The 26686-nt window shown below is 41.5% G+C and overlaps 1 protein-coding gene across 4 annotated transcripts in view; it reads right to left on the bottom strand.

The window, feature by feature from the left end:
- LOC149153083 (nodulin homeobox-like) overlaps positions 1 to 26373 on the bottom strand; it is a 470087-nt gene extending 443714 nt beyond the window's left edge. Inside the window, exons 1-2 of one of the 4 annotated variants that reach the window (XM_089438602.1) lie at positions 25973 to 26373; positions 25716 to 25757 (exon numbers count right to left, since the gene is read on the bottom strand). In XM_089438602.1, coding sequence (XP_089294728.1) covers positions 25716 to 25757; positions 25973 to 26002 — 72 coding nt within the window. In that variant the 5' untranslated portion in view covers positions 26003 to 26373. Of the gene's footprint in view, positions 1 to 25715; positions 25758 to 25962 lie in introns of all 4 variants that reach the window. The other 3 variants (XM_089438603.1, XM_089438600.1, XM_089438601.1) reach the window with 3 other exon arrangements.
- Between the last annotated feature and the right edge of the window lie 313 nt (positions 26374 to 26686).

The raw sequence follows: 26686 nt of genomic DNA, 5'->3' as shown, positions 1-26686 counted from the left end.
GGCCTATAGAGTCTACATTCCAGAGCAGCGACAGATCGAGGTCAGTCGAGATGTCATTTTTTATGAGAAAGTGGCATATTGGAAGTCCAAGGACGTTTTAATGGACTCTCTTGATGAAGTAAAACATGAGGATGAGCATTCGAGTTCTACAAAAGGTCCTGTAGAGCCAGACAGGCCTCATAAACCAGTAGAACCAGTTGTCGTTGCAGAGATAAGAAAAAGACTAGCATGGCTTAAATCTACATTGGAAGAAGCAGAAGGACATGCAGCTCCTAATGGCACATCTAAAGAAATTAAGAGACCCAAGAGGTTCTCAAGCTATGCAACTCTCATGACTAACCTTATTTATGCAGAGCCTTCCACTTATGAAGAAGTAGCCAGCCAGCAAGTGTGGGAGGAAGCTATGAATGAAGAATATCAATCAATCATGAAGAATGATGTCTACGAGATTCTTCCAAGGCCGAAAGGAAAGTCGGTGGTAACTTCCTAGTGGATATATAAAATCAAGCATGCTGCAGATGGGGGCATTGACAAGTACAAGGCACAGTTTGTGGCTAAAGGGTTCTCCTAGAAAGAGGGAGAAGATTATGATGAGGCTTTTGCTCCAGTTGTTAGGTACACCCCTATTAGATCTATCATCTCTCTTGCTACTTCGATGGGATGGAACTTACATCAAATGGATGTGAACACTGCTTTCCTCAATGGTGTGATTGAGGAAGAGGTGTACATAGAACAGCCTCAAGGCTTTGAGGTGCATGGAAAGGAGTCTCATGTTTGCAGGTTAAAGAAGGCCTTGTATGGACTCAAGCAAGCTCCAAGAGCTTGGTATGTTCATATCGACAGCTATCTAACGAGATTGGGATTTACCAAGAGTGAAGTTGATCCAAACCTTTATTTTAAGGTTGTGAAGAATGCACTTGTGATCCTATTGTTATATGTTGATGATTTGTTTCTGATAGGTGTTGAGCCTCTTATTGTTCAATGTAAGAAGCAGTTGGCTTCTGAGTTTGATATGAAGGATCTTGGGTTGATGCATTATTACTTGGGATTGGAAGTATGACAGAAACTTGGCGAAGTCTTCCTTGGTCAAGGAAAGTATGTGATTGAGATCTTTCACAAGTTTAGTATGATGGATTGTAAATCCATGACTACTCCCATGGTGACAAACTTGAAGAAATTAAGAGGGTCCAAATCTAGTTTGGTAGATCCCACTATGTATAGACAATTGATTGGTTCACTGATGTTCTTGGTTAACACCAGGTCGAACATCTGCTTTGTTGTGAACACGTTGAACCAGTTCCAAATTAAACCGAGGAATGAGCATTGGATTGCAGCAAAGCACATTCTGAGATATCTTCGTGGTACTGTGAATTATAGCTTGAGATATGTTGCAAACAGGGATGTACAGCTTCTAGGATATATAGATGCAAATCCGGTTGGAAGTGCTAAGGATAGGAAAAGTACCTCGGGAGTATGCTTCAGCTTGGGCTCCACTATGATATCTTGGATGAGCAGGAAGTAGAGGTTGGTTGCACTCATCACTGTAGAAGCAAAGTACATCACAGCTAATGAGGCTTGTACAAAAGCAATATGGCTCCAGAAGTTGTTTGCAAGATTGTTCGACCAAGAGTTGGAACCAACGGTGATACACAGTGATAATCAAAGTTGTGTGAAGCTTTTAGAGAATCTCGTGTTCCATGACAAGCCGAAGCATATCGAGATCAAGTACCACTACATCCGTGACATGGCGAAGAGGAGAGAGATAAGGCTCGAGTACATCTCCACCAATGAGTAGCCAACTGATGTTCTGACAAATTCATTGCCCAAGGACAAGTTCATGTACTTCAAAGACAAGTTGGGGCTTTTGGAGATTACCCCTCTCATTAAGAGGGGGTGTTGATATGTCTAAAGCATGGATGGACATTCTCTTGGTAAGGAGAATGAGTCTGAGAAGCCCAGAGTGCTCAACAGGTAGGGTTGAGTGAGTGCCTCTCGGAGGAGACCCGATCACACACTAGGAAAGGGTGTAGTGAGGTCTATGGACCCGATCACACACCAAGAAGGGTGTGGTGAGATCCTTCAGTATCCAGACCTGATCACTGACCAAGGAATGATTGAGTGAGATCCTGCACCCGATCACACACCGGAAGGGTTTAGTGAAGTCCTTTTCAGCATCTAGACCCAATCACTAACTAGGAGGGGTTGAGTGAGGCCTTAGCCCAGAGTGCTCACCAGGAAGGATGAGTGAGTGCTAGCTAGTTGAGGTCTTCGCATTTTGACCAAGGGAGAGGTCATGGGGACCGATCACTCTAGAGGAGTGAGTCATAATATCCTGATGACATCACCATGGGTATGGTACCACCTCAGATATGCCACTAGCAGATGATGATGATTGGATATAACCTTTTCTTTAGAGAAATTTTTCAACTTGAGAACACTTATGACAGTGTTTATGAATACCTCCCTAGCTAAGAGGGAGTGTTGAATTTGTAACTATGTTCAGTCTTCATAATGTATATTTGGTCACTTGATGTAGTAGTATTTATTGTTGTAATGCATGTTTTAAATGCTAGAGTCAAAAGGAAAATTTATCTTGAGTCAAAGTCCCATTACGACTTTTAAAAGAAGAAAATTTGAATTTTTGAATTGTAATTTTTGGCTCCAAAAGTAGTCAAGTTGGCCTCAATGTTTTAAAACTCCGACTTGAGTTCGGAACCGGTCGAGGGTCGACTCCGACTCCGACTCGGTATCGACTCGGCCGGTTTGATTTCAATGACTCGGTGGTTGTAAAAAATACATTAAATATTTATTTTTTATGAAAAAATATAATTTTAAAGATTTCCATTCATGTTTCCAAACACAAAGCATTAGAATATAGAGAGAAGACAACATATAATCAAAGTAGGCTCATGAATATATCCATTATATCAAAATGGCACCCATTGCACTGTCTAGTACATACATGATATAGAGATTAGAACAAAAACACATAACCAAGGAGGCTCTAAATGGCCTCTGGACCTCACAAAAGTAAAACATCACTAGTCACTAATCACTAGTACTACTAGCTACTGCTAGAGAAGCCAACATCATCTGGCTTAGACTCTGAATCAGAGTCAGACAGGGAAACCCATGGCTCCTCATCCTCATCATCAACATCTCCAATTGCAACTATAGAAGTAGTAGCACTAGCAGGCGTAGCAGCTGCACGCTAAGATAGACGAGATATGCGCTTCCATTGTGGCTGAGTAGAGGAAGTGCCTACAACTGGAGGACTTGGGGTTGGGCCTGGTACTAGTGGATCTGCATTCAACTGAACATTATGTTCAACTAATGCCTCCATCTGTAAATCCAAATCAAGACCAATATCCTCATCACAATCAAACTTTGTTGGATTACTCTCCACTACCCAATCTAATGTTGGATAGATATCTTCCAACACAATGGGATCTGTATCAAGTCTTTTTCTTAGCAATTGGTTGCGTCTTAGCCGGAGGTTGTATTGGACATAGACTAGATCATTCAATCGTTTTTGTTCCAAACGGTTTCTCTTCTTCGTGTGAATCCTCTCAAAGACAAACCAATTGCGCTCACACCCAGTAGCACTGCAAGTTTGACTCAAAATATGGATTGCAAACTTCTACTATTGAGAACAATGGCTACCAAATGCCTCCCACCATTGTGCTGCAAAAAACATAGTTGTGTAATGAGTAGCTCAACTAATTATATCCAACTTTCAAATTATAAACAATTTAACAAAATAAGAATTTGAAAATTGAAATTGTTTGTTTACCTGGCTCATCTGCTTCCCTTGCAATCCTTGCTAGGTTCTTGCCAAAGGTACTTGTGGCTCTGCTAAAAAAAGTGATATGTCGGTGTATCTCCAGCTGGTCACTCTCCTTAGGGACCATGCGGTCAATGCAGTCAATCAATCCATCTCTAACCTCTCCAATCAAAGCTTCTACCTCCAGAGCTTTATAATGATACCTTGGGTTCAGAAAAAACACAATTGCATGTATAGGGTGATGGAGTTGTTGATTGTTCCATCTTTGATCAATGATTTCCCAAATGGGCCCATATTTAGCCACTATATCCTTGTATGTTACCTTTATTTGCTCCTTTGCTTGATCCATAGCCTCATAAATGAAGCCCATAGCCAATCTTTCCCCATCCACCAACTGCAACACCTTAACTAGTGGCTCAGCAACCTTCACAATCTCTGCTGCCTTTTTCCAAAATATTTCTTCATTAACTTTCTTTCTCACATCTTTGCCATCCTATTTGCGAGACCATTGACATTCATTCCATTCATCACTGGAAAACACCCTTTGCAAGTTTCTATGTTGGGAAAGCATAGATTGCAATGTCAAAAAATGAGTTGCAAATCTAGTGATGGTAGGCCTAATAATATCCCTACCCCCTGTGTGTTTCCTCATCAGATTCAAAATCTATGATTGATTGTAGATATATTTTGTTATGCTTTTGGCATGCTCTACAGTGTTCTTGACCCAATCTATTTTACCAATATCCTCAAGCATGAGGTCTATGCAATGTGCAGCACATGGGATCCAAAAGATGGTTTTGCATTTTTCCTCTAACATTTTACCAACAAGAACATAGTTAGAGGCATTATTTGTGATTATTTGAACAACATTAGCCACCCCCACCTCTTTAACAACCTCATCCAAAAGTTGAAACAGCAAGTGTGCATCTTTCACCCTATCAGATGCATCAATTGATTTTAGAAACGTAGTCCCCTGTGGGCAAAAGATAAGAAAGTTTATGATGGTATGGTTCCTTTGATCTATTGAAGGAAGTGTAACTAGGTTCAGTCTTCATAAAAGTACTTTTGATATTTGTATTTATTCAAGAAAAAAAATATTATTTTTATAATATATGTCAATGAGTTTCTTGCTCATTGAAATAAGTCTAGCACAAGTTAAAGTGTTATAGGTGAGTCAAATAATCAAAAGAAAAGGTTGAAGACCTTAAGGGCATGTTACACCTTGTATGTTTATGTATTAGAGTCAAGAGAATACCTCCAAGCAAAGTCAACAAGTCTCCTCCATGCAATGACACCTACAAAGAAGCTATCTCAATTATATATGTCAAGTCGGCCTACTGTCCTCTAGTCGGCCTAAAGGACGGACAGTCCTCTATATATAGAGGTTGTCCACTCCTCTAAGTACAACGCAATCTACCTCTAAAATTAGCGAAGAAGAAGAACCAAGAAAGGGTGAAGAAAGTCGAAATACAAGGAGCCTCTAGTGCAGCGAAGAAGGAGAGACACAAACCGAAGTTTATAGGGTTGTTCTAAGGAGGATACGCAGTCACACATGCGAGAAAAGAAGGGCAGTCTGCAGATATAACAGCAGCAAGATCACAATGATATATTCCTCCTTGTTTGGGCTAGTAACTTAGGCCTATAAGGCCTCCTACCCAAGCGAAGAAGAGACTCTCACAAGCGAAGGAGAAAGGAGTCAAAACCTAAGGGAAACCTCCCACACGTGCGAAAAACTAGGGCTGCAGTGTTGTCACATCAAGTCTACAACCTCACATCAAGAAGGAGCTTAGTTGGTTAAGAGAAGGAAGGCATCATCTTATGTGAAAGAGTTCACTAAAGATCAAGGAGAAATATCTCTTCTAGAACTAAGCATAAGAAGGTCTATCACCAATTGCCGAAGGAAGTAGGAGGACAAAGTGTCGAGGAACGAAGTGCCGAAAGAAGTAGGACAAAGTGTCGGGAAACAAAGTGCAGGAAGAAGGAAGTATTTGACTTGTGCTTGGAGGATATTCTTGTCAAGGGTCTAGGGTTTGGCATTGATCAAGAAGAAGCTTCAATAAGAGAAACTTACTAAAGGGTTTTCCTCTCAAGAGAAGAGAGGTTTTGGCCCTGGCAGAGAGCCAACATCTTGTGTTCTTGTTTTATGTTTTGATAGCAGTTTGATGAAGCACACACACATGCATTAATAAGCAAAGAAGAAGATTAAAGCTCAACGTTTTAGTATAAATAGAGGTGGCCTTCAAGTCATTTCTACACACTCACTTGGGATCTCTTCCTCTCTACTTGTCTTTGGGTTTTAGTAGGAGGAGAGATCCTAAGGGATAACGCTGCCCTAATCGAGAAAGGCTCTACGCTGCCCTAATGAAGAAGCCCTAACGCAGCTAATCAAAGAAGGCTCTACACAGTCCTAGGAGTAGACACCTCTATGCAGTCTAGAAGGGTTCTACGTTGTCTTAATGGAGATGAGATGCCCTAGCTGCAGTCAAATCTAGGAGCTCAAATCAGTTGTCAAGGAAGGGCTAATGTTGCCCTATACATAGTCCTAAAAGGAGGTAGATGTTGCCTTACCTTAGCCGCAGTAAGGGAGGGTCTTAGCCGCAGGTAAGGGAGAGTCTTAGCCGCAAGCAAGGGAGAGATTTGGCCGCAGTCAAAGGAGAGTTCTAGCAGCGTTAAGGAGGAGATAATCCGCAGTCCAATAAAGGTGCCCTAGCCACAGTCTAAGGAGGCCTAACGAGCAGCAAGTAAAGGCCCTAATCCGCAGTCCAATAAAGGTGCCCTAGCCGCAGTGTAAGGAGGCCTAACGAGCAGCAAGTAAAGGCCCTAATCCGCAGTCCAAGCAAGGATACCTAGCCGTTGTTTTATCTACAATACGCAAACCTTATCAACAGCACAAGGAGGCCTATCCCTATGTATGTTGTAGGTGACAGCATGGAAACCTAAGTGTTGTAGGTGACAGCATGTTAAATAAAACAATTACAAGGCATGAGTTAAGGACTGGGAATTCACTATCATAAAGAAGAAGCAGTGAAATCTGCTCTCTAGGTTGTATGTTATCTAGTGAACACATGACAGCGACATCTTCAGTATGATGTATGGCATGTCAGATATATACATGTTGTAGTAAATGGAGGACAGTCTTGTGGAAGGAAGAGACAGCCTTCCCTTAGAGGACAATTGCAGACAAATCAAGGGAGACATTGTGACTGTTAGTTGACTGCACTTTGGAGGAGTCTAGCTGCTCTGCTAGGCTGTAAGCCATAGCAAGCAGCTAAGACTGGTGAGTGTAAATGATTGTAGCATACTGGATGCAGTGATGGATGCAGCATGATGAGTGCAGCATTGGGTGCAGATCAGTGATGAGAGCAGCGCAGTGATTGGAAGTAGCACAGTGACAGGTGCAGTAGTATGAAGTGTACAGCATGGTCATTAGGTCCAGCACTGTGATAATGGGTGCAGCATGATGATGAGATGCAGCACGATGACAGGTGAAAGAGTCACCTTGGAGAATCAGTTGAAGCAGCTTGTCTTCAATTGATTTCATGTATCGCCTTCTTAGAGATGATCTATGCTCTTATCTAGATAAGTCAAAGTGTTGACTTCTGTTGTAAATGTACTATCTCTCTCTCTCTGCTGACCTATTGAAGAACATATAAGAACAATTGATCAAGGGTTTCCCCACATTGGGGTTTGTCCCTGGCTAGCGCCACATCTTGTGTCGTCTTGTCTTGGCTTGTCTTCTGCGATTTATGTTTATGTTCTATCTACAATTTACTTTAATGCTGATATGATTGCTAATCTGGAAAAGATATTGAGCTAACTGTGAAAATTGAAATAAATTTCTCTACGCATAGAACATACCTAAAATCAACAATAGAGAACCCATGTACCCTACTCACGTGGTAAAACCTAAGCCCATCCCTTATTATAAGATCCTCGAAACTAAAGAGTCGTCCCTTATTCTCCCTTCTCAAGAGGTCTGTATCCTTAAAAGGCGCAATCACAAGACAAACAAGAAGTGGAAGCCCAAAAAGGAATACAAGGTTGGGGATGTGGTTTTAGTAGACAAAATCCATGTGCCTATCAAGATTCATGGAAAGGTCGGAGAAGATTATTATTACATTGCCAAACTTAACGACAAACTTTGGCCACAATTGGTCAAATTGAGTCGTATCACTCCTTTCCTTGACACTTGACATTGTATCAGGAGATTTGTGAAGGGGTTTTCCCAGTTAGCAGCACCCCTCACGGATCTGACAAAGAAAGGAGCTTTTGAGTAGATAGATGTTGCACAAGAGGCCTTTGAACGCCTCAAGAGGGTGATGAGTCGTTGTCCTGTTTTGGCCCTACGAGATTTTTCATGGCCATTTGTACTGGAGTGTGATGCATCTAGAGAGAGCATTGGGGAAATTCTAACACAAGGAGGCCACCTGATTGCATTTGAGAGCCGAAAACTACTGCCTCATGAGAGATTGTACTCTATTTATGATAAGGACATGTAGGTCGTTATGCAGGCGCTAGCCAAGTTTTGGCAGTACTTGGTGGGAAACAGGTTCAAGGTGAAGACTAATCACAACAGTCTTCGATTTTTCTTGGAGCAGTAGAACCTTCAAGAGAGGCAACAAAAATGGGTCAGTAAAATCCAAGCAAATGATTTTGAGATCGAAAATGTCAAAGGCAAGCAAAACACAGTAGTTGGCGCACTATCATAAAGGCCCACGACACTCTCATTGATGGATATCGCGTAGGATTGGAAAGCGCAGTTATTGGTAGAGTACTCCAAGGATTGGCAGGCATGTGAGATCTTGGACGGTACTTATGGGGATGACAGGTATTGAGTGATGGATGAGGTGATTTACTATAAGGACGAGATCTACTTGGTACCACGCCCACAGTTGAGGGAGAAGATCCTGCGTGCAACACATGACTCACCTTTGGCTGGGAAACAAGGGTTCTACAAAACATACAAGACCATTAGGGAGTGTTTAACTTGATAGGGTCTTAAGGAGGATGTCCTAAGGCATATTTAGGAGTGTGATGTTTGCCAAAGGAACAAAGGATAATACACATCCGGTTGGCTTACTACAACCTCTTCCTATTCCAGAGAGGAAATGGGAGAGCATCTCGATGGACTTCATTACAAGGCTGCCAGCAGTTCAGGAATGAGATTGCATCTATGTGGTGGTTGACAGGTTGACAAAATTCGCCCATTTTTTTGCCATTCCAACCAAGAACTCAGCTTCACAGGTAGTCGAGTTATCCTTTCAGGAGGTGTTCAAATTGCATGGGCTGCCTAAGAAGATTGTTAGTGACCGGGATATCAAGTTCATGGGGGGATTCTGGTAGGAGTTATTTCGCCTTGTGGGGACTGAGCTTACTCTCAACACAAGCTACCATCCACAGACGAACAGACAGATTGAGATAGTAAATAAGTGGTCGAAGGGCTACCTACACAATTATGTGACCAGACAGCAGTGAGTGTGGGTGAAATGGCTACACCTTGGGGAGTATAGCTACAACACCACCTATCACATGTCCATAAGTATCTCACCATTTTGTGCTTTATATGGTTATGATGCACTAACTTTTGTTGATATGGTCTTTGGAGATAGCAGGGCCCCAAGGGCCAAGGATTGGATACAGGAGAGCCAGGATATACTCAGAGCCCTCAAAGATGACTTGCAGACTGCCCAAAACCAGCAAAAGGTGTATGCAGACAGGGGCAGAGTTGAGCGACATTTTGAGCTGGGCGGCGTGGTTTTTTTGAGACTCCAGCAATACAAGCAGTCCACGTTGAAGCAGAAGGGAGTTGAAAAGCTCAAGCCACGCTTTTATGGACCATTCAGGGTGACCAGGCGGGTAGGAGAGGTAGCATATGAGTCGGAGCTTCCGCCAAGGAGCAAGGTGCACAACGTATTCCATGTGTCTTGCCTGAAAAATGCCTTGGGACAACAAGTGACAGCTGCTACAGAGTTACCACCTATGGATGATGAGGGGCACCTAGTTTTGGTACTGGAGGCTATCTTACAAGAGAGGGAAAGGAAACTCAAGAGTAGGACAATTAGGGAGTTTCTTATTAGGTGGAAGGACCTACCTAAAGAGGATGTCACATGGGAGGTGTTACTGCTCAAACTAGCAGGGGTCCTAGGAGGGGATCATACAAAGCAACTACTAGGTCAAGGGGCAACAATGGAGCGATAGCCCACTATCACCTCAGCTAAGACTCCCTACCCTTTACGGACTTTCACAGATGGGAGGAGTCCCGGTATGAGGGGAATCACAAGAATAGATGGATCAATGATAAGATATGGAGTGATTCCTAAACCCTATTCACAAGAGAGACTCAATTATATGGCTTACTTGCTTAAGAAGCCAGGTGATGGGCTCTCTAGGAAGGGCTAAGAGGATACTTAAGCCTAGGTTTGGGGAATATCTCTTGACAAGAGGCTTCCTAGATCTAAGAATCCTTGTGAAGAAATGGCTTCTATGCAATCCTTGCAGAATTTGAGTTGTAAAGTTGTGGGACCACAAAGAACCCAAGTGGATCCAAACTAGGTCAAGGATATGGAGTTGATCAACACTAGAGGGGCTTGACCTGGTTAGGGAGGAGAATAGGATGAAAGGACTAATTTTCTTTTGAAATTTGAATGCGATGATCCAAATGAGGACACTAACCCAAATCAAACTAGCGAGAAGAAATGATCCTCGAGCTAGGACTTGCGATATCTCGGGATTCCACTGTCGAATTGTGCTCAAATTTGGAGGACCCCTTGAGAAGACTCCAGCGTAGTTGTGGACCAATTTTCAAGGTGTTTGGATGGCTACAAAAGATTTCGCTTGATGCCCTAGGTGACCTACTAGGGTTAGGCCTAGAATTGGAAAAGATGAGAAAAAGAAGCGTAATTTTAACCACCAAAGGGATGCGAGGATCAATGCCTTACTTCTTGGGCTGAATGGCGTCAAGATATACTTAGATCGAGAATTTTCATATGCTAAGAAGCCCTAGATGACTTTCGCTAGCCTCTCAAGGTGCAGCAACAAGGTCATTTAGGGATTTATACTTTGAATTGCAAAGGAAATAAAGTTTCAAGGGCTTTCAACCTATGAGGTGCCTGTAGGAACATTCAACCACTCCCTCAAAGAGCAACGCATGCATAAAATCACTTATTCCAGGTCTCCAGAAGAATTTTGCATTACTTTAACCCATACAAGAATAATGATAACAATAACATGCAGTAGACAAGTAAGATAACAAGAATAGCATTAAAATTTCACTTACATGAGAGAGAGAGTATATCCATTCATCAACTTTGCATTATAAAGAAGCTCCAAAGACAATAGTGAAAATCCAAACGTCATAGTGCATCCAGAAACTCCAAAAATTTCATCCCAGAAACAAGTGCGAAAATCTCTCAAGAGATTCTAATCCAATCCAAGTGATGATGAGAGGAATGAATGAGCCTCTCATCAATTTATGTCCTCTCTAAAGAGTTTGCTTTGCCTAATTAGGCCTAACTAAGCCCTAAATAATAAAATAATGTGCAATAATAAGATCCCTTAGTGACAAGCCCACCAGGATAGATCAATAATACAAAAGTAAGTCTCTCGAGAGGGAAAAATAATAAACATAATGAGTTGTTGAGCCATTGAGAAGGCCTACTGGAGTCCAAAATGTGCCAAGATGAGAGAATAGACTCCATACATAGTGGAAGAGCGGTTGGCCCCTTGATATCCAAGCAAGTCACATGTGGTGCCCCCAAGTGGGTGTGGGGGCACAATGACATCCTCATGGGTCTCCAAGTGGATCAATAATGCTTGTAAACCATTTGTAAGGGCTAAGATGATGACATAAGCCCTCCTTTTGTCTACCGCGGTGAGACACATCCTCATCTGGACCCTAGAACCTTTACCAAGTGTGTGGTACAAGTGTGAAGTCGATTGGGCATGGTGATCCAGGTGCATCATCCTCATCCAAAAAAGTGGGACACGAGCAACCACTCAAGTGCATTGGGGATCCATGAAATGCTCTTTGCTATGGTGGAGGCCCATAGCTCTCAACGCTCACCCTACAAGTGCCAATGTGGCCCTCTGGAGGGATTGGACCCCGTATAGGGAGATCAAACGCAAAATGGAGACCCACCTGCAATCTTGCATAAAATCCAATGTGTCCCCTTGCCTTCCAGTACAACAAATCATTAGACTCTTAGAGTAATCAAGTAAAAGAGCTTACAAATCATGGAATCAAATGGGCACTTCATGGTGGTATGCCCTTCCATAGTGGGCTTTGGCATGTACAAGTGTCCAAGCTCAATAAGGAGCTTAACCAAGGACCCTATTAAGTGGTATCAGACTTTAAGGGGAGTGACATGTCCATGGTTCATCCGTCAAGTGGTAGATGGCATGTGATATAATGATGGAACGAAGTGGGGATCAGGGGAAAGCTCCAAGCCACGTGCCATGGTACAAGGGTAGTTATAATATGGGAAGCCCACACTTGAGTATATGAGTGTAGAAGGGAGCAATCGTGGTACATGAGTTACCCCGGCATTTGTTTTTCCACCCTTCTTCATATGCCTTTTGCCTTTGAATGATTTTTCTTCATAACTGCTCGGGGCTCCAAGGGATGAGAGCATGATGTGTAGGATATAGCAGTGGATACCCCCTTTAAGGTGGGGCAGTTCATTGCCCACCAAGGGTTGGGACAATCATGGGTTCCTTAATGTGGAGGGGGCTCATTTAGGGCCCATAGGAACTAGGGTGATGGCCATAGATAAGGGGTAGATCTCATGTTTGGCTTTTGCCCACGTGCTAAATTTGTATGTCCCAACCATCTTTTGCATTTTGTGGTACATTTCCTATTGAGAGTGGCCAAATTATGCTTTTTCTTTTTCTTTTAGCCGCATCAAACCCCGGGGCATCGTTCTAGGCCTGACCCAAAATGTGGACATGGGGAGGGGAAGGCTAACCCTTTGTGGACCCAGTGGACAAATGTGGACCTGGATTGGAAAATGATGAATGGGGTCAAAATGAGTGGAGGGGAGTGATGTATATGGTTTTGGGAAGTGGGACCACGCAAACAAAATTGGGATTTCCCATGTAGTGCCAGCCCTAAAGCTAATGGCCAGTAAAGGAGATCTCACGGGACTAGGATACAAGACTAATCACCAAATCGGGTAGAGGAAACAGGAGTACAAACCTAGCCCACTCTTTCCGATGAATTCCCCCCACCAATCCATGCCCAAAGTGTCCATGATATGTAAACAAAATTACTCAACTACACCAATGAAAATCCATACCTTCGGGATCAGGAGGCCTACCTTCAATCATACGATTATAACAAATGGTCGAGGGACCACATGGTTGGCTAAGGTGGCGGAGATGGTGGCACATCGAGCTATCTGGAGGTTGCAAGGGGCTACTGGCTGCCAGCTAAGGACCATCTAGGAGAAAAACTTTCTCCTATGGACACTACCCACAGGGGGTGGGTAACAGGAGGGAGAGCAAATTTTGTAGCACCCAGCGTTACAGTTGCTTGAGGACAAGCAACATTTGGGAGGGGAGGACTGTCATGTCCCCAATAAATAATTTTGCTAAGGAGAATTCACAATTTTGCAATTTTGGCGATTAATAAATCTTTTGGCATTTAAACTTAGGAAAAGTGAATTATGGAGGCACAAATTATTTTTTGAAGAAAACGAAGGTCCACTTAGGAGAAAAAGAAAATTAAATTGTTAGTGGGTTGCGGGGGCCACCCAAAAAGGGAAATCAAACACCTTAGGAGAAATTGAACCACAAGAGAATTAAGGGGAAAAAGGGGGTCGAATTAGTGGAGCCCACAAGAAGGAAGTCAGCAGCAATTATAAATAGAAGGGAGAGCCTCACTTGGGAGCTTTTGATTGTGCAATTTCAAAAATAGAGTTTGTTTGAGCTACTTAGCCAAGTCAACTAGTGTTGCTTAGCATAAGGGATTTCCAAGTGGAAAATCCCAATTCTTCTTCGGTGAACTTCAAGTGTCACCCTAGGGGAGCATTTGAGAGCTGAATTTGAGCATTTGGAGAAAAGAATTTACAGGAGGAATTTTCGTGGAGCCAAGGAGAGTCGGGAAATAGTGGAGTTTCGTTGGGAAAATTCGCAGAGAAATCTCTTTGAGGAGGATGAGTTACCTTTCAGTGTTTTGCAGGGCTGACAGGGGACTAATTTGGAGGGTCGAATTTCCTTTCCTAGTGCCTGCACAGGGGGTGAAAGATAGTGCTATTGCAGGAGGATTGGATTTGGGAATTGCTTGAAGATTTCAACTAGGAGGATTGCCATTATTTCAGAGGTTAGTTTGCTATAAATTCTTAGCCATTTACAAGAGGTTTCTTGGCATTTCTCAGCAGATCTTTCCTAGTTGCGCGTAGAGCCACTAGTTGGAGAATTCGCACTATTTTTGGGCATTCCGGGTCAGCCGAAATTTGCCCGAAAACATTTTGGGTTTTATTGGCCTTGGGGTGAGGAGCCTTCGTCTAAAATTTCATAATTTTTGGAGCAGATTTGAGGGTCCAAATTATAGTTTGCCTCTAGCAACAGCAACAATTAATTTATGCAGTGCGTATAGCCAGTTTGAGCCAAATTCGGCATGGAGATCCTTCTCTTTTACCTAGGTTTTGCTTGTTTGCTGTAGCAAGCCCAAGTGCACTCATTCCACTATTTTGTACACGGATTGGCCTTGCAAATTTAATAAAACGGCTCAGAATTATTATTCCTGCTCTATGGTGTTCTAATTTGTATTTGCATGCGTGGAATTTCAGCTTGCATGTAATATTTATTTTTTGTAGCTTGGTGCATGTTTTTTATATTCACTGTATTTCTCTAGTTAGAATATTAACAATGTCCTGGCTATAGTGTCCTAAAGTAGTCATCAAGTGGGTTGGACATCCTCTTTGAAGTGTTAGAGAAGGCATCAATCCATCCCTCAAGGGATAGCTATTGTACCTAGGGAATAACACTTGAGGTTGAAACATACCCTCAAACTCAAGTGAGATCATCATCATAGGTAAAGAAAATCATATAAGCATCACAGTGGACCATATTTAATGCAAAAGGAAAAAGAATACTATACTCCACACAATTATCATCTTCAAATGTCTTTCTAGCTTAGGGCTTGTGAACAAGTTACCATACTTAGGTATGGGACGGTTATCCAGTCGCCCTATTAGGTGATTCCAACCTCAAGGGGAGGAATAGTAACATACCTTCAAAATTAAGCGAGATCATCATCATAGGTAAAGAAATCATATAACCATCAGAGTGGACCATATTTAATGCAAAAGCCAAAAGAGTACTCGACACAATTATCATCTTCAAATGTCTTTCTATATTAGGGTTTGTAAACAAGTTACCATACTTAGGTATGTGACAGTTATCCAGTGGCCCTATTAGGTGCTTCCAAACTCAGGGGGAGGAATAGTAACTAGGTTGACCCATTAATCAGTAGGTGCTAGTGAAAAGTGGTATGGTAGGGGGTTTACTTCATGGAGGATGCCACCATCTGTGTACCAGCTATGAAAACTAGGTTGACCCATCAATCAGTAGGTGCTAGTGAAAAGTGGTATGGTAGGGGGTTTACTTCATGGAGGATGCCACCATCTGTGTACCAGCGATGAAATTCCATCATTCTTGAGCATTATAATGTGCAGAGGGATAAATCATGGGACCTAAGTTACCCCTTTGGCCTATTTTTACCACCTCTCTTGTGTGGCTTTTTCTTTAATGATTTTCTTTTTTTGCATAGCTTGGGCTACAAGCTTGATTTATGCATTTATTACCCTTTAAAATGAAGCAATTTATCATTCATCAGAGTTGGGATATTAAATTTCCTTTTCATTTTGATTTGCTTGTGCATTAGCTAAGAACTAGGTGAGGGCTAATGACAAGGGTAGAGCTCAGGTTAGGCTTTTGTCCACACAATTTGTTTTATCTTAGCCAATATTTTGCATTTTCTCTTTACGGATCATGCTTTTTCTTTTCTTTCTACCACATCAACATATGAGGTCAAAGTTTCCAGGACCTTACTCAAGTGTGAGGAAATCAGTGAACTAATAGTGGTGATAGATAAAAATCAACCCAAAGATTGGGACATGAAAGTTGAAACCAAGGAAAGATGGAAAGTGGTAAGTATGGGTTACAATGGGCTCGCAACATCAATCAATGCCTTCTATTTGTGCCCATCCTGGACAACGAAAAGAAAGGCCTTAAATAAGGTTACACTAGACTAGGAGTAGAGGATAACGACCAAGGTGAAGCATGTGAACATGAATACAACCAAAAGCAGTCAATCATCCAATTCAACTAGTGATTCATACTAATATGTTCTTAAACATTAAATGAAAGCACTTGATTACAAACATGGTTATTGTATCTTATGATATATGACCCACCTTCATTTGATAAGTAAGCTAGATGTCCTAAAGCACTGAGCGAAGCATAGAGAAAGGGCCTTTAAGGCTAGCTAGATGTAGATTACATGAAGCTAAAAGAATGGGAAAAAAGTATTCTCCACAGGCCACTTAGGTGGGTAACATCTAGCTCCACCTTAGGGACATGTGCTCATCATAGAGCGCATGATCCATGTGCTCAAACATAGAGTGCATGATAATCCTAGCAATCTCTAGTTCTTGTAGACCTATTACAAGTAACACTTAAAAGAAATTGTTGACAGCAACTAAGCAAGGTGTTGCTTGTCACCCTTGCCTTATAGAAAAAATATTTTACTTAGTAACAGAAGTAGTAAAATTATCCAACTATGCAGGTAAATCAACATGAAGAATAGAAAAAAGGATGTAAAATCAATAATGCAAAGACACACAATCCTACTCTAACATGTTATAAGCTAGAGCTAAGTATAGTCATATAATCAGTGAAGCCAACATATTAGCATATCAAGATCAAACATCCTACCCTTATGCTTAATCAAGAGATAAAACAAGGAAATGTCACAATCAGAAATTATCATCTCACAATGCTTAGGTATAGGACCAAAGCCACAAGGATGGGTTGTCAAAGCTTTACAATAAGGCAACAATGGTTCACCCTTGCTACAAGCAAGGTTCTCATGATGCATCCCAAGCATGTTAGAAAGGTGATCAATATGACCTCTTTGACCTCCCCTAGTATCATACTCCAAAGGACGAGAAGGGATCATCAAGCACTCGACAAGAGGTGTGAAATTTTTTGAACAAAGAAAGGATGAAGAGGGAAGGATAGAGCTAAAAGAAAAAATTTGCTCAAATTCCAAGCCTTATTGTATCTTTCCCTTCATCTTGAAATCTGTGCAACAAATTATGAATTGAAGACATTCTTGTCCCATGGTCATTTCAACACCAAACATACAACTTTCAATTGTGTCCTTAGGGATAAGTTGAGGAAGGCATGAAGGAAGAAACAACTAAAGGACCCTATGTTAAAAAAAAATTTGCACTTCATTTTGACACCATACACTTTCAATTGTCCTTAGGGACAAATGGCCACTATGTCCATGGAAACTATCCGAGCAGATCCACCCAAAGGATCACTTCCCGCCAACTCATTAGCAGAGCCTAACCCCAAGAGCGTCAAGGAGAATTGACCCCATGACCTCCCATTAGCAAATTGCTTTAACTAAAGGAACTCAACCAATTGAGCTAACCCTTGGGGCTAAGGGTATACGAAATCATACTAACAATCCCTTGAATCTAAATATGGGGAACATTGAAGATCAACATTATAAAATGGCTCAAAAAAGTTTGTGATCATGTCCTCCTTATGCCACTCAAAACCCTAATCACCACCACACATTTACAATTGGAACAAATCACAAGAATCTTTCCAACAAGCCCATATGAAGGATGGTTACCCTAAAGGAAAAGACTCTATGGGACCAATATTAGTATCATAAATTGGATCTCCATCATAGTGATAATAGCTCGTATTCCATTTCCCCTTTTCCAAATGCAAAATATCATCAATGTTATTTTCAATGTTTAATGGCTTAATAGTATTTTCCTTTTCCAAGCTTTCAAAGATGTATTACTGAACTCAAAAGCATTTGAAGTGACAGAGCTTACCTCTTCTTTATGGGAAAATGCATCATATTTAATAGGATCTTCTTCGTCGATATTAATATCTTTACCGAAATCATGATCTTCACTAAGATCTTCTTCATATACATCCATCTTTAATAATAGAATCCTTACAAAGATCGTGATCTTCCTCGGGATCATCTTCAATATGCTCCTCTAGATGATTGAGAAATATTTCTTCTTCTTCTCCTTGGTAATCCTCTTCTTCTATGTCTTCAAAAAGATCTTCCTTTTCAAGGGCTTGGGTTAGCTCTTGAAGGCTATCTTCATAATTTTGAGATATTGGTCCTCCCTTAAATCTAAGAAATTCTTCAATAAGGTCTTTTATGGAAGATATGTTTTTTGGTGTTGAAATTCTATAGCAAGTGCAGTAGAATACAATTTTCTGATCTGATAATTACTTCCTAATGATTTTCAAACAATTTTTCTCATGCCACTGATATCATTGAATAATTATATACAGAAAATCTCAACAGTAAATGCAGCAGAAATAGGAGATATCATAGAAAGACAACCATGCACAATAGACAGCGTTTTTACCTTAGGAAACCCAACCTTGGGAGAAAACCCAACAATGTTTTCTTGAGGAGAAATCGTCTTTCGACAAGATTTACAAATCAGAAATTTGTCTAGAAATTTATGCCAATAATACAAGTCAAATACCAATTAAACCTAGTCAAATTATTGCTTAGTCAACACTGGTTAAACCAGTCAAAAGTCAACTTTGCAGTTAGCTATCAATACTCTACGTTAGTTACTATTTTTTCGTTTTTCATTTATTAATTTTCTGTTAGTTAAAGCCTAAAGGACTTTCTACTAAGCTAAAGCTTATGTCAGTCAATGGTAATTTTTTGTTAGTTAACATCTATATACCGTTAATTTTTGTAGCATCGGATGTGTTCTAGCCACAAAGTTTTGTGGAGAGGTTAGAATATAGGAGATCTCCAAAACCCAGAAATCATTTCTGGAAATTCCACCTAGAAATTATTTAATCAAATTATTAGCCAGTTTTTAAATATGTCGTAAGTCTAAACTTAGGGAATATGGTTAATTAATCAGAATTAATTAAGTCAAGGTGTGAATGTTCTAGAAACTCACACGGATCGACTTCTAGTTAATCCTAGCCATCGATTAAGATTTAATCTTGGTCGTTGGAGTCCCAACAGAGGATTATAAGAAGAAGTCGATGAGCACTTGGAGATGACACTTGAAGAGTTCGATTTTACTGGTAGATCAATTTCCAGAGTAACAACAATCAATTGCCGGAGAGAGAGTCAGAAAGATCGAAGCAGTGTGAGGAGCATGGACAGTGATCTGGAGGAAAGATTTTCCAGATCCGAAGAGGCAGCAGCAAGAGGGTCGAATTATCCCAGAGAGGCAGCGCAAAGGGACAGCGCAGTTGCTTCAGCCAGGCAATTCGATTTGGAGGAAGGAAAAATCGTTCTCAGTTCGAGAGGTCGGGAAGAAGTCCCAGAGGGCCGGAGAGACAATTTCCCCAACATCCAGAGGCAGAACGACTTCATCAGAGCCCAGTCTGAGGCAAGTCGTCCATCCAGCTACGCAAAGCAGCACAGAGGCTGACGCAGAGCTCCAGGAGGCCAAGTTTTGATAGGCAGAGTCGTGTCAAAGATTGCTTGTGGGAGAAGGGTGATTCCCTTCAGTATTTTGCCCAGATTTTCTTGTTGTTTGGATTGCCAGTTGAGCATCCATAGATGTGCTCAGATTTCACTGTTGCATAATAAAATAAAAATCCTCACTGCTGCACCGGTTTTCCCAAGTTGGGTTTTTCCGGGGACATTGGTCCAAAAATAATTGTGTTAATTTATGTATGTGTGATAGCATTTTTTCCAACGTTTATTCTTCTGCAATTTTATTTATGTAGGTTGCAGTGTGAGTTATTCAGTATTTTTTGTAGGAAACAGTAAATAAATTGTTAAATTTAATTAACAATTAGGAGAATAATTTCCAGTTGTTGCAATAGAACTTCGGTTTGGAATTTTCACATGGTATCATAACACAGTTGATCAGCCAGAGAGCTCAGAAGCAAAGAGAGGAGTTTCGTTGTTCAGTGTGGGCAGCAGATCGAAACCCCAGAGGCAGCGCAGTCACTTTGCCGAGAGGCCGAGTTTCTTGAGGAGATTCAATTTTCTGAGAGAGGGACAGAAAAATTCGATCTCTCCAGATCGATGGATTCCAGAGGCAAAGAAAGCAGCCCAGTACTTTCGCAGAGCAGATCTCTAGCTGGACACAAAAGTTTTGCAGCATTTTGCTAGAGCAGAGCTAGCATCGGGTGGAAGAAGAGCACACACTGAGGGGAAATTTTCCTCAAGGAACCTCTAGTCTCAAGAAGTTCAATTTCCCTTGCAATTCAGCAGTTGTTGTGAGCAAAGTTTCTCACTCCAGAAGGGAATGAGAATAGATGAGCAGTAGCTGAGCAAAAGGGAAGAGGAGATTTTCGACATTTGTTGAGATGGCCATTGTTGGACTTCATGACCGGGACAAGTTGGATGGAGTTTCCAACTATGTCATCTAGAATGCAAGGGTGTCCTTCCTTCTAGATGAATATGGCCTGAAGCCATATATTGATGCAGTGGTAGCAATTCCCCAGGATGCAGATTAGCTGAAGGAATATAGAAAGGAGATGGCACGGGCAAAAGGATTGATCCTAGATGGTGTCTGGGATCATGTTGTATCACATATAGTGGCCAAGGGAATGGCCAAAGAGATGTGGGATACACTTTCCACGTTGTACTAGGGAACTTCCGAGTAGCGGAAGATGTACTTAGAGAAGTTGAGGTTCATCCGGATGCAGAAGGGGAAAGGCATAGACTCCTTCCTCACCAGGATTCAGGAGGTCCGAGACCAGTTGTCAGCTGTTGGGGCAGCACCTCAACCCACAGAGCTAGTGCGATTAGCACTAAACAGTGTCTCCGAGGAGTGGCAAGTATTTGTCCAAAGTATTTTGGGCAGAGATACCTTGCCAAGGTGGGACAGGATGTGGGCCGATTTGCAGCAGGAGGAGTTGAGACGAGCTCTATTGAAGAGCTCCATCAGTGGCAGCAATGGATCGAAGCAGGTGAAGGAGGAGGAGAATGTGGCCCTCACATCGAAGGGTCCCAGTCAGGGACAGGGGGAGCAAAGAAAGAAGAAGAAGGACCTATCGAAGGTCAAGTGCTTCAGATGTGGTGAGCTTGGTCACTACAGTACCCAGTGTCCTCTCAGGAAGAAGGATAAGGAGGAGAAGCAGGACCAACAGGCAGCATCAGCAGAGATCGATAGGTTGTCCTCCAAGCTGGAGGAAGACTTCGCTATGTTCGTTGATATACCTCCAGGAGTGAGGTGGAGTGACTTGGTTTTGTAGTCCCAGAGTGCTACAGTTGGGCAGGATCCTTGAGGAGGTCCACCTCATGGATCAATGCCTTACTACGGGGGCCCACAGTATTCAGTAGCAGGATGGATCAATGACAGTTGATGTAGTCAGAAGCCAGAGTGACAGATGCAGAGACTAGTAACAGTCAGATGTTGGGGAGCGCAATGCAGAGTGGGCAACAGTGCAGAGTCAGCAGCAGCGCAGACTCTTCACTAACAGTGCAGATACTAGCAGTAGTTAGAGACTCTAGTGACAGATGCATTATACTGATCACAGTTGATTCAGTACTTAGGATGCTTCTCAGTTGTAGATGTTGCAGGTTCAACAGCAACAAATGAGAGGGAGTTGCAGTGCAATGTTGGCAGTGGTATGGCTGGGTCAGCAGCAGCGGATATCAGAGTTGCGCAATGGTTGGTGGGCAGCAGAGCCAGACATCAGCAATGTGACAGAAGATGATGCAGACACAGGGCGTTGCTACAGGATGTGCAGTAGAGCAGTAGAACACATTCCTCGCTAAGAGGGAGTGTTAGTTTTTGTAGCATCGAATGTGTTCTAGCCACGAAAGTTTGTGGAGAGGCTGGAATACAAGAGATCTCCAAAACCTAGAAATCGTTTCTGGAAATTCCGCCTAGAAATGACTTAATTAGATTATTAGCCAGTTTTAAATATTTCCTAAGTCTAAACTCAGGGAATATGGTTAATTAATCAGAATTAATTAAGTCAAGGTGTGAATGTTCTAAAAACTCACACAGATCGACTTCTAGTTAATCCTAGCCATTGATTAAGATTTAATCTAGTTGTTGGAGTCCCAATATAGGATTATAAGAAGAAGTCGATGGGCACTTGGAGATGACACTTGAAGAGTTCGATTTTACTGGCAGATTGATTTCCAGAGTAGCAACAATCAGTGGCCGGAGAGAGAGTCAGAGAGATCGAAGCAGTGTGAGGAGCAGGGACAGTGATCCAGAGGAAATATTTTCCAGATCTAGAGAGGCAGTCGCAAGAGGGTCGAATTATCCCAAAGAGGCAGCGCTAAGGGACAGCGCAGTTTCTTTAGCCAAGCAGTTCGATTTGGAGGAAGGAAAAATCGTTCTCAGTTCCAAAGACCGGGAAGAAGTCCGAGAGATGATTTCCTCAGCATCCAGAGGCAGAACGACTTCATCAGAGCCCAGTCTGAGGCAAGTCGTCTAGCCAGCAACGCAAATGCTGATTCAGAGCTCCAGGAGGCTGAGTTTTGATAGTCAGAGTCGTGCCAGAGATTGCTTGTGGGAGAAGAGTAATTCCCTTCAGTATTTTGCCCAGATTTTCTTGTTGTTTGGATTGCCAGTTGAGCATCCATAGATGTACTCAGACTTCACTGTTGCATAATAAAATAAAATCCTCACTGCTACACCGGTTTTCCCAAGTTGGGTGTTTCTAGGGACATTGGTCCAAAAATAACTTTGTTAATTTATGTGTGTGTGATAGCATTTCTTCCAGCATTTATTCTTCAACAGTTTTATTTGTGTAGGTTGTAGTGAGTTATTCAGTATTTGTTGTAGGAAACAGTAAATAAATTGTTAAATTTAATTAACAATTAGGAGAATAATTTCCAGTTGTTGCAATAGGATTCTAGTTTGGAATTTTCACATATACTAGCTAGTGGGTGTATCGCTCCTATATTTTCTCTAATGCTCAGAGCTCTTCCAAGCTAGGGGGCCTCCTACTCGGCGGTTGGAAGGTTGTTCAACTCATCTCTGTTCAAAAGCACGGGTAGGGAATTTCTCTTGACCTCTTTTGGCTCTGTTACCTCCTTCAATCCCACGAGTTGATGGAATAATTTCCCTTCGGGCGCATCGGAGGCTACTCGCATTTCACTGGACATCCAATTGGAAGCTTTAATTGCAGGTGTTGTTGTTTCCACTTTCGATCTTGGGGCCTCTCCATCACCCTGCGCATTTAAAGTAGCCTTCCCAGTGGTCAAAGGTGGTCATATGCAGGGGAATTCTCCGTCGGCTCTGTCCCTAGCTCCCCTGAATCTGCAAGCTCTCTAGAGGTATTTCTCAATTGGTGCCTTCATCTCTATTTTGAATTGTCGTCTCAGTCTGACTGCCCCCTCTCTCAATCCGTGCGGGTCTCTTTTATGGTATCGTGCTACCCTGGGCCTTCCAATGTGAGGTTCCTCCCCTGCCCAATCCTCTCCTTCCCTTCCAGACATGTTTGGCTCTCATTTGGTGGCACTTTGCAGTTTTGGGCTTTTGCTCCTTATGGAGAGCAAAGACATTGCCTCCTCTCTCTTTGGCCACTCCAACCATTATAACCTCTGCCCTCGCCCTCCCGTCAACAATCATAATGAAAACAGTGAGCTCTGTCAACAGGTTTGCCAATAGTCCACTAATATCCTCTTCTTGACCAAGGAATTGCAAAATCTCCAAACCAAGGTGAACCAGCTTGAAGATGAGCTTGATGGGATTCGTCGCCAACTTGCAGACCTGCACTGTCAGAGAAATTCTGATGAGAACCGAAGCGCAGCCAGCAGCGCTCTTGGTGGCCCTTCGGATAAGATGTCAATCGACTCTCCTCCTTGAACTATGTTTGCACATTCTGTAAATGTATTTTGCTATGTGGTCAGTTTTGTCGAGCCTACAGCTGTAGCAATTTTTGCATTACATATGATCGTGGTAGCAAGTTAGATGTAATTTTTGAAATTCCCCTCATGATCCCTTTGGAAAATATTGCAACTTGGAACCGAATGTAAGAATTTCCCACATATTTTTCTGTGACCGGGCAGAGACTTAATGCCATAATTACTCATTTTTGTCAAAAAAAATATATATGTTAGTTAACAGAGTTTTACGTAAGGTCTAGTTATCCCACATAAAATGACAAAGAAACCAAAGTAGGATCATTAGTTATAGAAACGCTCTTAGGCATTGGTGTAGGGATTTTTTAGGGAATGTGTTATTGCAAGTAGTCAGTGTGAGACTATTTTTGTGCAGGTGGAGTGTTCATAACAGTGTTGAAAATATCGGTATCGGCAAAATATCGGCGAGGGTCCAGAAAATATCTTATCGGCAATATCGGCGAAAATATCGGCAAATATCGGCAAGCATAAAAAATAATTTTTTCAAATTTTTAAATATAGCCGATATTTTGCCGATATTTTCAAAATATCGCGATATTTTGCCGATATTTTCCGATATTTGCCGATATTTTGAAAATATCGCGATATTTTCTCGGCGATATATCGTTTTGCCGAAAATATAGCGATATTTCCGAATATCGGCGATATATCGCCGATATTATCAACAGTGGAACTTCATAATACCTTTGGAATTGGGCCTGATTTGGCATACATATCTACTCGGGAAAGCTGTGGTCCTTATGGTCTGTAGTGTTTTTTCAAAAATCAGTGGTTGTTACTAGTAGCTACTGCTGGACCTTTTCTTTCGGCCGTTACAACTCCAAAATTTGCTGTCAGATGCACAACTGAATATCTCCGGAACAACTGTTGTTATTATGAACTTATTGCAGCTGTTAGTGCTGAAATTATTGCTATAAAAGTCAATTTATGTTGTGTGCTATTATTAGCACCTTATTAGTTCCAGCTTCCAGATTTCTTCCGTGCATCTCTTTCAGTTTTAAAACACAGATTTCAAATCAGGCTCGTATCGTGTTCCAGATTTCTGCTCTAGATGGGGAGAAAGAGGTTGGGTAACAAGGAGAAGGAATTCAAGTGAACAGAGGGAATTGAATAAGTCTGAAGACAATCCGTGCAATCCAATGTGGAGAGGGAAAAGAGGTGGGGTAACAAGGAGAAGACATTCAAGTGAACAGAGGGAGTTGGGTAGAGGAAGTCCGAAGACACTCAAGGCAATATGCAACATGTAATCCAATGTGGAGAAGAAAAAGTGACTCACCTTCAACCGTATTGAAATGAACACCCCATAAGGTGCTGTAAAAACTATGAAATAGTATGTTGCTGTTATGCAAAACTTATAAATACATGTTAAAATAATCAAAAATCAAAATATTTCCAAGATTGCATAGCTCTCAATGCAGAGTGAAGGCATGAAAAGCACAACTATGCATGTCAGTGGAAATCCTCACTCTTATGACAGAAACAAGGAAATTGTTTTATGGCATAATAAAGGTTTATAAACATACCCTAAGGGAGATAAACAGTAAGGGAAAAAAGTGTTGGACAACAATATTTCCGGGTCTATTAGAATGGCATGGCATAGTTATTGAAGCGTTGATTGCATAATTGTGTGAACCAATGATAAATATGCTAAGGTTGAGCATTGACATCTTTTTTGCAATAATTTCATGGCTCCAACACATCAAGCATTGGCTCCACTGATGATGACCATTGGCACCACACAATAGTCGTGTTCATTTATGTATGCTTAAAATAAAAATAAAAAACTAAAACCAATGCAATTAATATTTCAAGTGAAAAAATGACCAGAAAGTAACCACTTACATTATCGTAATGCTGACTTGAATCTCCCATACTATCTTGCAACTGCAACATAAGATTTACCGGTATGTTGTATTGAATAGACAAAGATAAATATGAATTTCATATGAAAACAGTAAAACTAAAAACAACTATAGAAATGACGATCCAAAATTCGTTAGGTATCCATTACCCAATGAAAATAACAATATCAATAAGACATCTTTGATAAGAAATTCTAAACACCGTGACCATCACCAGTAATGGATACCTAAACTTACCCTCCCCGCAATGTTAGGCTCCTCGCCCATCTGCTCTTGGCGCCCCTTGTTTTCTGCGTGCCCGTAGGTATGCAATGTTGTTCAGTAGAGGAATCGAACTTTCGACCACCAAAATGAATATTGAACTGATCGCAGAGGGTGCCCAACTGCATTTTATATAAAAAGTAAGCCTGTCATTTCCAAGGAGAGTGTTTTGGTGATTTATACATCCATGCCCAATGCCCGGTGGCCAACGCCATGACTCGTGGTAGATCAGACGGACGGAGATGGTAAGAGACGGCACATTAGACAAGGACCACAATCTACTTGTTCTAACAAACTGATAGTGCCTAACTCGAACACTATCATTGTTACGATACATACATACATACGGTAAGTGTCTGGGCCCTTTTCATACCATTGCCACCTTGCCCATATTTATATTTAAGCCTTTTCATAATAAAGATACAAATCCCACAAAGCAACTTCATAAATAAATGTATGTAACATCAACGTGTAACATAAGCCAACAACCGCCTATGTTATGGGTTAGATGATGTCATATATTAAATTGGAGAAGGTTGTGATTTAGCGATATATTAGTGATAGTTTATTTAATGATATATTAGTAGATACGAATCATTATGTATTTATCTATAAGTTAATAAGGGAAATAGCTACAAAGCACTTAGTCCTTATCTTTATCTTTTAAATTAATATAGGAAATTTAATTTA

This window comes from Pinus tabuliformis, chromosome 9 (assembly GCF_031772625.1).
Source record: "Pinus tabuliformis cultivar Carrire ecotype Pingquan chromosome 9, CPIR1, whole genome shotgun sequence".
Classification (NCBI taxonomy): Eukaryota; Viridiplantae; Streptophyta; class Pinopsida; order Pinales; family Pinaceae; genus Pinus; species Pinus tabuliformis.
This window is presented reverse-complemented; position numbering and strand designations above follow the sequence as displayed.